The sequence below is a fragment of the Rana temporaria genome, chromosome 6 (assembly GCF_905171775.1).
Source record: "Rana temporaria chromosome 6, aRanTem1.1, whole genome shotgun sequence".
NCBI classification, from domain to species: Eukaryota; Metazoa; Chordata; class Amphibia; order Anura; family Ranidae; genus Rana; species Rana temporaria.
This window is the reverse complement of record NC_053494.1, coordinates 144,738,418-144,750,842: the sequence shown is the minus strand read 5'-3', so window position 1 is coordinate 144,750,842 and position 12,425 is coordinate 144,738,418. Positions and strand designations below refer to the sequence as shown.

The 12,425-nt window shown below is 41.3% G+C and overlaps 1 protein-coding gene across 4 annotated transcripts in view; it reads right to left on the bottom strand.

The window, feature by feature from the left end:
• Positions 1–12,425, bottom strand: part of MREG (melanoregulin) — an 82,619-nt gene that overhangs the window by 7,490 nt on the left and 62,704 nt on the right. For all 4 annotated transcript variants that reach the window (XM_040357484.1, XM_040357487.1, XM_040357486.1 and 1 more), the window contains one exon: positions 4,311–4,401. In XM_040357484.1, coding sequence (XP_040213418.1) covers positions 4,311–4,401 — 91 coding nt within the window. The remainder of the gene's footprint in view (positions 1–4,310; positions 4,402–12,425) is intronic.

The window sequence follows — 12,425 nt, the reverse complement described above, 5'->3', positions numbered from 1 at the left end:
GGAGAGGAGTCAACAAGGCCTATGATGAAAGATACACTATTTCTACTGTGAAACACGAAGGTGGATTGCTTATGTTTTGGGGGATGTGTGAGCTTAAAGGCACAGGAAATTTGGTCAAAATTGATGGCAAAATTAATGCATGTTATCAAAAAATACTGGAGGAACATTTGCATTCATCAGCCAGGAAGCTGCGCATGGAACGTACTTGGACATTCCAACATGACAATGATCCAAAAATACAAGGCCAAGTCGACCGGTCATTGGCTACAGCAGAATATCGATGACAGCTTGAAGCCTTTTGCGGCCATTGATAATAAATGGAGTGGCCATCTCAGTCTCCTAAATAGAGGTCGACCGATATATCGGTCGGTCGATATATCGGCCGATATTTGGCCGTTTTTGAGAAATCGTCATCGGCCGATTTTTGTCCAAATTTGGCCGATATTTAACATGGCCACTAGTGGTGCCGTGGCTCAGGAGCTAGGCCGAAGCCGCGGCCTTTCCTGATGCTGTGACCGCGGCGGCAATCCATGGATTGCCGCCGCGGTCACAGCATCAGGAAAGGCCACGGCTTCGGCCTTGCTCCGGAGTCGCGGCCATCTTGGTACACCCAGCGCGGCGTCCCTCCTCTCTGTTAACACCCACAGAGGAGGAGGGGCCGTGCTTGCTCTTGTCTATTGGCCAATGATCGTGCATGCTTGTGTTTACTTACATTGATTGCCTAATCCCTCCTTGAGCTCCAGCATGTCATACAAAACAAAGATCTGCAACAACGGCTGAACTCTGGGCGTACAATGTCCAATGGATGTGTACAGCAGATATAAAAGCATACAACACATGATTATATACATTCACAGGAGGCTGTGCAAGGCTTAGACATGCATCGTCTTGATTCACTCTGACCTGTGTACTGACATGTGTACTGTGCATAGACATGTTATGTTATGCTGTACAGCCGATGGTGTGTACATCTGCATCATCATGTCTGTACTGAGGAGGGGGGTGGGTGTCTATACTGGAGGGGGTCTGTACTGAGGGTGGTGTCACAATTTTTTTTTTGCACCAGGGCCACCTGCCAGTGCCAATTAGTGCCACTTGCCGTCCAGTGCCATATGCCACCTGCCAGTGCCACCTTCTATCCAGTGCCAACTGCCAATGCCAACCAGTGCTAACTATTGCCATCCAGTGCCAATTAGTGCTGCCAGTCAGTGCCAACCAGTGCCACTTGCCAGTGTCACCTGCCAGTGCCACGTGCCAATCGGTGCCATCTGCCAATCAGTGCCACCTGCCAGTGTCAATTAGTGCCACCTGCCAATCAGTGCCATCTGCTAGTAGCATCTTTCAGTGCCATCCAGTGCAACCTGCCAGTGCCAATAAGTGCCACCTGCCAATCAGTGCCTTCTGCTAGTGCCATCTTCCAGTGCCAATTAGTGACATCCAGTGTCACAAACCAGTGCCACCAAAAAAAAAAAAAAATAAAAAAAATAAAAAAAAATCGGCCTAAAATATCGGCCGCAAAAATCGGCATCATATATCGGCCGCCCCAATTTCTAAATATCGGCATCGGCCAGAGAAAAACCCATATCGGTCAACCTCTACTCCTAAACCTCAATATCATAGTCACTCTGGGGAGATCTTAAAAACGTGCAGTTCATGCAAAACAGCCCAAGAATTTTTCAGAAACTGGGAGGCTTTTTGCCAAGAGTAATGGGCAGCTTTACCATCTGAAAAAATAAAGAGCCTCATCCACAAATATCACAAAAGGCTTCAAGCTGTCATTGATGTTAAAGGGGGCAATACATAGTATTAAGAACTGGGGTATGTAAACTGTTGATCAGGGTCATTTGGGTAGTCTCTGTTGCAATTAGGATTTAAAAAGAGTAAACACAGTTGATTGATAATAAATGGCTTCAGCCAAACACTAACCATGAATGAAAGAAAAGTTTTTGTGTCATCATTCATATTCTCTGAAAAAATGGCCAAGAAGTCATACAATTCTGTATGTAAACTTATGAGCACAAATGTATGCACACACACACACACACACACACACACACACACACACACAATATCCTGTGAAAACACTGAAGAAATTACACTTTGCTACAATGTAATGTAGTGAGTGTACAGCTTGTATAACAGTGTAAATTTGCTGTTGCCTCAAAATAACTCACACAGCCATTAATGTTTCTACCACTAGCAACAAAAGTGAGTACACCCCTAAGTGAAAATGTCCAAATTGGCCCCAATTGAAAAATACAAAGGATGCCCAGGGAAATTTAAGGGCAAAGCATAATTCAAAGTATAAGAGTAGCAAACAGTTAAATGAAATATTACAGCGTTTGATTGTACAAACATAAATTTACATAAAATGCTTGTTATAAAAACAAATGATTACAATGGTCATGTTTATAACGTTATACAGCTATATGCTGAGTCATACTAAAAATCTCACTGAAGGAGGCCAATTAGATCATATGGTATTCAGGTCTTCCCGAATTCTAAATGATCAAATTAGCCTCCTACAGCAAGAAATTTCGTATGACTCAGAATATAGCTGTATAACTTTTATAAACATGACCATTGTAATCGTTTGTTTTTACAACAATCATTTTATGTAAATTATGTTTGTACAATAAAACTCTAATATTTCATATAACTTTTTGCTACTCTTATACTTTGAATTACCCCATGCCCATATAGTCCCTGGGGCATCCTTTCTATTTTTCTTCTCCAATTTTGGAATGCGGCTTGGGTTTTCAGCTCTTAGAGACTTTTAGGAAGTCATAATCATTATTTTTATAAATTGGTCCCAATTAGCCATCTTCCTTCCCCAGTGTCATGTGACTTGTTAGTGCTACAAGGTCTCATATGTGAATGGGGAGCAGGTGTGTTAAATTTGGGGTTATCGCTTTCACACCGGTCACTGGAAGTTCAACATGGCACTTCATGGCAAAGAACTCTGAGGATCTGAAAAAAAAAAAAGAATTGTTGCTCTACATAAAGATGACCTAGGCTATAAGAAGATTTCCAAGACCCTGAAACTGAGCTGCAGCACAGTGGCCAAGACCATACAGCAGTTTAACAGAACAGGCCACACCATGGTCGACCAAAGAAGTTGGGTGCACGTGCTCAGCTCATATCCAGAAGTTGTCTTTGGGAAATAGACGTATGAGTTTTGGCAGCATTGCTGCAGAGATTGAAGGGGTGTGGAGGGGGTCAGCCTGACAGTGCTCAGACCATATGCTACACACTGCATCAAATTGGTCTGCATGGCTGTCATCCCAGAAGGAAGCCTCTTCTAAAAGATGATGCACAAGAAAGCATAAAAATAGTTTGCTGAAGACAAGCAGACTAAGGACATGAATTGCTGGAACCATGTCCTGTGGTCTGATAAGACCAAGATAAACTTATTTGGTTCAGATGGTGCCATGAGTGTGTGGTGGCAACCAGGCGAGGAGTACAAAGACAAGTTTATCTTGCCTACAGTCAAGCATGGTGGTGGGAGTGTCATGGTCTGGGGCTGCATGAGTGCTGCTGGCACTGGGGAGCTACAGTTCATTGAGAAAACTTTGAATACCAACATGTTCTGTGACATACTGAAGCAGAGCATGATCCCCTCCCTTTGGAGACTGGGCTGCAGGGCAGTATTCCAAAACAATAACCCAAACACACCTCCAAGACGACCACTGCCTTGCTTAAGAAGCTGAGGAAAAAGGGTGATGGACTGGCCAAGTATGTCGCCAGACCTAAACCCCATTGAGTATCTGTGCGGCATCCTCAAATAGAAGGTGGAGGAGCACAAGGTCTCTAACATCCACCAGCTCTGTGATGTCATCATGGAGGAGTGGAAGAGCACTTCGGTGGCAACCTGTGACATTCTGGTGAACTCCATGCCCAAGAGGGTAAAGGCAATGCTGCAAAAAAAATAAAAAATTTTGGCGGCCACACAAAATATTGACACTTTGGGCCCAACTTGGACATTTTCACTTAGGGGTGTTCTCACTTTTGTTGCCAGTGGTTTAGATACTAATGGCTGTGTGTTAAATTATTTTAAGAGGACAACAAATTTACACTGTTATACAAGCTGTACACTCACTACTTTACATTGTATCAAAGTGTCATTTCTTCAGTGTTATATGAAAAGGTATAATAAAATATTTACAAAAATGTGAGGGGTGTACTCACTTTTGTGAGATACTGTATGTGTGTGTTATATATAGAGAAATTATATTGTATAAAAAAAATACACACACACACACACACACACACAGTATTAATGATTAGTGTCGACTTTTTACACAGCATACCCAAGTCCTCCAGTATCTTCCTCCATCTCGTTCTTACTTCTCGTCTGGCTTGCCTCAGGGTGTAAATTTCATAATTGAGTTTCTGCCATTCCTAGGAGGTTGAAAAAAAAAAAAAAGAATTATGACAAGTGAAGACAGAAATCCAACACACCATTCAATTTTCTTTAGAACAGAAACCTTTGGTTATTTTTAGAGCAGCACATTGGTTGGTGTTGGTTTTCTTAGGAGCTTGTATCATATGTTAGAGGAACATACCAATAGATACAAAAATGTAATACATTAAGCATTGTATTTTATTTTACAGCTATGCAACTCCTTTAAATGTAAAATACACCCACTGTATACATTCTGATTGTATTCAACCGCAGCAAGTAAAAAGTTAACGACTATAATAGAAACAGGGGCAATAGCAGTTCAGTAAAGGCCCCGTACACACGATTGGATAATCTGACAACAGAAATTGTGTGATGGTAGGCTGTTGTCATAAAATCCGACCGTTTGTATGCTCCATCGGACAATTGTTGTTGGATTTTCCAACAACAAATACAAAAAAGGGGTTCCAAAAAACACAATGACCAACTAGAAAGTCATTTTAGAGAGATGATAGTCACCGCTCCAATAAAGGTATGTGGATGGATCCGTATCCTCTCAGAGAAACCCAGGTGCCGGCAATGCACAAAGCAATTGTAGAAAGAAATGTTTGGACAGCCGCACTCTGGAAAAACCTTCTCGGTTGCCTTTTATTGGTAAAAGTATTCAAACACCACACATCACAGCAAAGACAGGGGCGTACAGCTGACGTTTCGCACTATCAATCAGTGCTTACTCATGAGTAAGCACTGATTGATAGTGCGAAACGTTAGCTGTATGCCCCTGTCTTTGCTGTGATGTGTGGTGTTTGAATACTTTTACCAATAAAAGGCAACCGAGAAGGTTTTTCCAGAGTGCGGCTGTCCAAACATTTTTCGACAATTAGAAAGTCATTTTGTTACCACATGACCTACCTACTCTAGGATACCGTAGTACAAGTTAGCCATGGCATCTTATTTTACATGACATGCATATGTTGACAAGTCTTCAAGGTACAGCTTAAAACACCTAACTAAATGAAACTGCATACATTTTTAATATTACTATAACCTTATAGGGATAATTTCCAAAATCCAGTAGACTCAAGCTGCTTGTAAGCCTTGCCGATAATGAAAAATCCAATTTTGTCCATCTAAATCACTTCCTGAACCTTTTATTCTTCATGCTCTGAGAATTCAGCCCTGACTGTAATGGCCAATGGCCTTATCGACGGACACAAGGGGTGTTTTTTTTTCTCCCCACCCCCCCCCCTCGATCAATCAGTGGCTAAACAAAAAAATAAAAATTAACAGATTCTTCCATCCCACACAATCAAGACAGAGAAATACCCAACAGGACATTGTATTTTGACAGCAGGAACTGCTGCTATAAGAATTTCCTGTACTGATTAGTAGCTGCAGCCACTAATCAACAAATGTATTCCAACTTGTTAGTTCATCAGAAGTCAATCTAACAATTGACTTTTGTTGAATAGGGAAGGCCAAACACTGATTCAAATTTTGGTAGCTCCAGTTGAACTTTGATTATCTATGGCCAGCATTACACTGCTAGACATGCCCTACTGCTGCAAACTTCCATGCTAGGGTTTTCTTCATACTTGTCAGAGTGGTCTTTCAAAAGGTTCTCATTAGTGGCATCTGTCAGAACACCCTAAGAACAGTCCACGGCCCAGTACTCTGCCTATGCTACCTGGCTTAGCAAACTTGTCTTTTCTGTGCCTTCTAATATCTTGTATTCAAAAGGACACCCAGATCTTAGTTTGTTTTCCTGAGCTTTTCCCCTGTTTTGACCCTTTAAAATGCCAGTGGGGCCCTTTATTTATGTAAATCTGAGAACTCTCATTAACAGCTTAAAAATGTCTCTAGAATAATTCCTTTCCTTACCCCAAGACGTGCCCACACCTTTAACATCTTTAGGTAGCCCCACAAAATGGACTGTCCAAAACCTCTTTCCTAGTCGACCATTTTTTAATAAATCAGCTTTCAGAACCTCAAGCATTCATCATCTCTTACCCATTGTTTGTGTCCCTCCCATCCTACATTGTAAGCTCATTCGTTCAAGACCCTGTTCTTCTCCTGCGTCAGGTTATGTAAATTGTCTGAAGTGCTTAGTTTGCATTCTTAATTTTTTTTTAATGAGGACTACACATTTGCTGCTTAGCAACATGATATTAAACAGATAAACTCCAGTCAAAACCATCTGTTTAGAGTTTCAGTATTTCAAGCAGTGTGCTGCCCAATAGGCATATAATTTGTTATATATAATACAGTTTCTCAAACATTTTATATGTACCTTATGTTTTGTTTTACATGCTGCCATCTAGTGACCTTTTGTGGTAATGCACAGTTTGTTTTTCTTTTGCCTGATCTATGACACCCTTCCTTTCTGTGAATGCTCCACCCTTCTCCCTGAGTTTGTATTTCCTGTATAATGGAGAACAGCTTAACAGGCCTCATGTAACATGGACACATGCATTCTGTATAAGTAAGCTACAGACAGTATTATCTTTTGACCGCACAATACTACAACCTGTTCATCTGCTGTAACCTGTCATCTGATGTATTCTGATGTTTGGATTAAAGTAATTTCCGTTAATAGAATCGGTATTGGCGAGTTCAAGCTATCTGATAAGGATTGTCCACAGTGATTAGATCTGCTTATACAGGCCAGGCATAGAGGTCTCACAAGGGATAAATCGCTTCACAACAATCGGAGTCAGAATATGCAGGCATAGCTAGAGTGAATCAAACCACTGTTGGTTGAGGTTAATCTGGGAACATTTTTATTTATTTATTTGTAATGAGGAAGATATATTCCCAAAACACACCCACTGTAGCCTGTGTAGTATCAGACAGTTCATAGAAGTCTGAACTGTCAAAGTGCCAGTATTAAAAGGTTTCTCACAGCCAACAGTCACATTCAAACCTGTTTTAGAATAAAATCTCACTGATTATACATTAACTGGAAAGATAAAGAAAGCTGACAGCACAAACATTAGGAAGCTGAACCAGTCCATACAGAACTCTGGAACCTGGTTATTGTACAGTTACAGGGTTTCCCTAAGGGTTTTTTTTTTTTTTTTTAGCTAACTGTAAAGGGGGATTCTTTCCAATGGCCACAACTGTAAGGAGCATTCTTTCCAGTGACCATCACACTAATCTACCATGACATGTAGATTATTAGAAAGGGTTCCACAGGACCAGAAGGTTATTCCAAGAACCTGTCCAAGTTAAAAGGGTTGAGAAAGGCTGACATAAAATATAAACAGCAAATTAAATGGATGTTAATCTATTGTGGATCGCTCACATCAGACTTTGCTGGTGGAAATTCCGCTTGTGTGTATGGGGCATAAGGGGTTGATTTATTAAAGGCAACTAGACTGTGCAGTTGCTCCAGAGTTTACTAAATGGGGAAAAGCTTTACTTTGCAAAAAGAGTACCCTTTTACAGTGGCGGGTGATGCTTCATTGGTCGTGGAAGGGCAGCAGGCTAGGCTGTTGTCTCTGGATGACACTGCCTTTACCTGCAGGCTCTGGGCTCTCCTCCTCCTCCCAGTCAGCTCCTTATCCCTGGAGCCGGGTGCTGTGCTGGGCTTGATGCAGATGACTCCACACTCTGCCCCTGGACTGATATGTTGGAGGGTGCCCGCTGCTCCTTCGCTGTGAGGTCTGCCGCGTTGCGCTCCCTAACCACTGTGGTCTATGCTGTCCTGATAGCTGTGCTTAGCACATGGGAATGCCTGCTGCTGGCAGAGAATGAACTGAGACAGGCAGTGCAGGGAAGAGGAGGAGGGAGGGAGGAGGACTCTCCCCGTGTTTGAATCCATCGATGGCAGATTTCCCCCCCCCCCGTCTACTCCATGTCCCGGCCTCCATTTCCCCCCCTATCTTCTCCTCCTGGCCAATGGGGGCTCAGGAGCCGCTTCCTGATTGGTAAGGAGGAGAAACAGGAAGACATTAATGAATATTAATTCGCTAATGTCACACAACTGGGTGGGCTCAGTGCTCTGCGCCCCAAGCCCACTTTTTTTAAGCCAATTAGAGCCTCATGTGTCCGGCATGCGCATTTAGATTAGGGGGCCGGACGTATGGACGGCATTTTGCTTAGCTTACACATGATTGTCAGCAGAGCTTCTGCTCATTTACCAAGCTCTGGAGCAACTGCAAAGTGCATGGTCTATTTGGCTTTATTAAATCAACCCCTACATCTCCATTTGCAAAGTAATGAGAAAGAAGTCTTCTAATTATACTTCAAGCTCTGCAAGCATTCTCAAGAAAAAAAAAAAAAAGGAAGATTATTTTTTCGTACATTATCTGAGCATACCAACATGTAATAAACAAGGTATAGACTATGTAAATAAAAAGCCACATCCAAGGTTCTGTGTAGCCAAGATAGACTTTACATTCATATTTCTAAATCAGAGAAATAGCTGCTCATCTAAAACTAATAGTATTTATCTGTAAAGATCTTCTGTACAAAGATGAATCTATGCAAACCGCAGCCACTGAAATGCCAAAACCAACTGGAATTTCAGTGTCTATGACTTGCAAATATGCATCTTTGCAAACCACAGACACACTGAAATAGAAATAGTAGTTGTTTTTTGATGTTCTACACGATCGAGACATCATTTATCCCACATCTGGCTCTAGCTATATTTAGGAAGCATCTGTTGTATAGGGTAGCAGTAATTAGAGGATGCAAAGTTATACATGGTGAGAGATTGTAAGAAAAGTGTAAGCCTCATATACAAAAAGGAACAAGTTGAGATTCAGGTGATGAGCACAGAGCTGGGATTAGGGATAACAAATTCCTTGCAGATCTTCTAGCCAGTTCACATCTCATTAAACAGAACAGCAATTAACCCTCATGCTGCAAACTTGGGATAGGAGAGGGATTATTTACCCACAGGAAAATAAGGCATAGCTAGATTAGAGTTAATGTGCCAAAATTGTTATACAAGAATATGAGAACAAAGAAGTCACAGAACTATGTGGCTTAATGGAATACTTCCATAATAACTAGAATTAAACCCCATCCTCTAACAATGTGGTTCTCAGTTCAAAACAATGTTCAGAGCAGAATACCTACTGAATTGAATACAACAGCCAACAATAGGAACTCCTGCTTTCACGTTGCTATGCATGAATATAGAGAAATCGGTTGAATTCCCTTGTTCAGCCTGAGTGTGGGGGAAGAGGGTTGAACAAGAGGAAGCTACATGCGTAGAATATACAGAATACATGGGGTTCTGTGAATGGGCAAAGTGAGAGCAGGGGCGAACACTGCAGCATAAATGGCTGAGAGCTGCAGCAGGCCAGAAGTATAGCACAAGATATACCAGTGATGGCGAACCAGATGTTTTGAAACTACATTTCCCCATGATGCTCATGCACTCTGCAGTGTAGTTGAGCATCATGAGAAATGTAGTTCCAAAACATCTGGGGTGCCAAGGTTTGCCATCACTGAGCTATACTATCTGGCTAAATTAAAGTGTAAATTTACAATAACTGGCATACATTCTGGCTATGGAATAACCCTTATTAGAGTTAACACTTTTTTTTAATACAACAGTAAGGACTAAAAGGGGTTTGACTGGAGTACCACTTTAAAAACATGACAATGTCCTGGAATGGTCAAGTTAGAGTCAAGATCTCAAGCCAATAGAGAATTTGTGGTTGGACTTCAACCCAACATCTAGTTCCTCAGCCAAGCTGGAGCAGTGTTGCAAATAGGAAGTACAGTGTCTAGATGAGTAAAGCTGATAGAGACCAGACAGAGACTCAAAGCTGTAGTTGCTGCCAAAAATGTAGCTACTAAAACACTAATGTTAAAGGGGATCAGTTATTTTGTGTAAATTAATTTGCAGATATGATATCATAGGGCCAGATCCTCAAAAGGGATACGCCGGCGTATCTACTGATACGCCGTCGTATCCCTGTTTCTATCTTTGGAACTGATCCACAGAATCAGTTTCCAAAAGATAGGCAGAAGATCCGACATGTGTAAGGGACTTACACTGCCGGATCTTAGGATGCAGTACCGCATCCGCCGCTGGGGGCATTTCGTGTCGAAATGCCGCTTCGGGTATGCAAATTAGCACTTACGGAGATCCACGAAGCTTTTACGCTTCGTTTTTTCTCCGTAAGTATTAAGTTGCATGTGTAAAATTAGGGCTGCTTTTACAAAGTGAAAACTGTTTACACCTTGTAAAAGTAGACCCTTCTTACCCGCGACGCTGTTATTTTTATCTTTTACATTTTTTTTTCCCGTCGTATCTTTTTTTTTTGCCGACGCAATTTTTTTGACCCGGCGCGATTCACGAAGCTCGGCCTAATGTAATTTCGCGCTATGCACGTCGGGAAAATGACGTCACGAGCATGCGCAGTACGTCCGGCGCGGGAGCGCGCCTAATTTAAATGGGACTCGCCCCCATTTGAATAGGAACGCCTTGCGCCGGCGGAATTTAAGTTACACACCCGAAAATTTCTAGGTAAGTGTTTTGTGGATCGGGCACTTAGGTAGAAATTTTCCGGCAGTGTAACTTAAATGGGAAAAGATAAGTTACGGCGGCTGGCTGTGGATCTGGCCCATAATTCTTTAAAGATTTTATTTCTGTTGATAAAAAAAAAGCCAAGCCTCCCCCCCCAAGAAGTACAGGAAGCATAAAAGGGATACATGTAGCTTAAAAAAAAGATTCAACCCCCTTTCATAGGGTGTTGTAAGAAAGAGGTGCAGATGGAAAAGGAGACAAGGGGCGGGTTAGAGCTAGGCAAGGGATGATCACACCCTTGGAGCCAACCCCCCAATAAAAGCTAGATACCATTTAGAGTGGAATTGAAAACCCAGGGATTCCATATATTTGTTTTAGGGGGTGAATAATACTAATATATAACTAGTATTCACCCCCTAAAACAAATATATGGAACCTCTGGGTTTATTTATATATATTTTACACACACACACACAGTAATATATGCCAATTAAATCATAAATGTAATTTTAATATTATATACATTTTATATATTTTTTTGTATATGCAGAATTTTATAAAAATAGCAGCTGATGATCATACCATGAAGGTATGTATTAAAGGCAATAGAGCTCTGTCCCAGTCTCTTAACTGTGCTACTTTGTTTTCAACCTCTCATGCAGACTTTAGATGGGGACAACAAATGAAGATTTTAAATCACACTTTTTATCATCAGGAAACCTAATCTAGGAAATGCTATGCAATCTTTGCAAGTGGTTGAAAGAGGTCAGCTGCATTGAAACACAATAAACAAGGTCATTTTTTGAGATACGCAATGCAAAAAAGGTAATTTGGTTAGAATTTACATCTATATTTTAAACCTTGTATTTAATCATTTGCCTGAACAAAAGAACAGTCATGATATGAACACTACAGTTCTTAATTTTTCAGAAGTAGATGCAACAATCATTTGCAGAATAATTGGAGAGTCTTGTCAATAGCACCTTGGGTACAGATGTCCACGAGCAACTTGTATCTGTTGTAAGAAACAAAAACAAAAAAAAACTAACACCTGTCTCCAACTCAAAACCTAAAAGGAATCTCATGGGGCATCAGACACCACCCAGTGCCTTTACACTATTGGCAATGTTCAACAGAACTCCACTTTGAGCCGGGAACATCCCATGTATATTTTGGGTTTTTAGAAAATGTACCGGTAATTACAGACAACCTTTACTACATCCCACAATACAATGATTTTTCCCCACATTGCGTTCTGGGATGTGTCCGATTGTGCCGCCTGTGCTTTTTCCTCTGAAAAGTTTGCATTCCACATTTTAGGACTGGAAGAACACAGTTCAGCCCTAATTTCAGCCCCAATTAAGACTTTTGGCATCACGTGGTGCATATCACCATCTAAAGTTTGTTTTATCTGGAAGGTTTACTTTAGAAATGCAGCCCTTTGCTTGACTTTACCCAGCCTTTGAGGCACTATTTCCACTATTGCTACGAAGGCTGTTCCTGACATTAATGCCAGGGCACTATCCTTTTCAT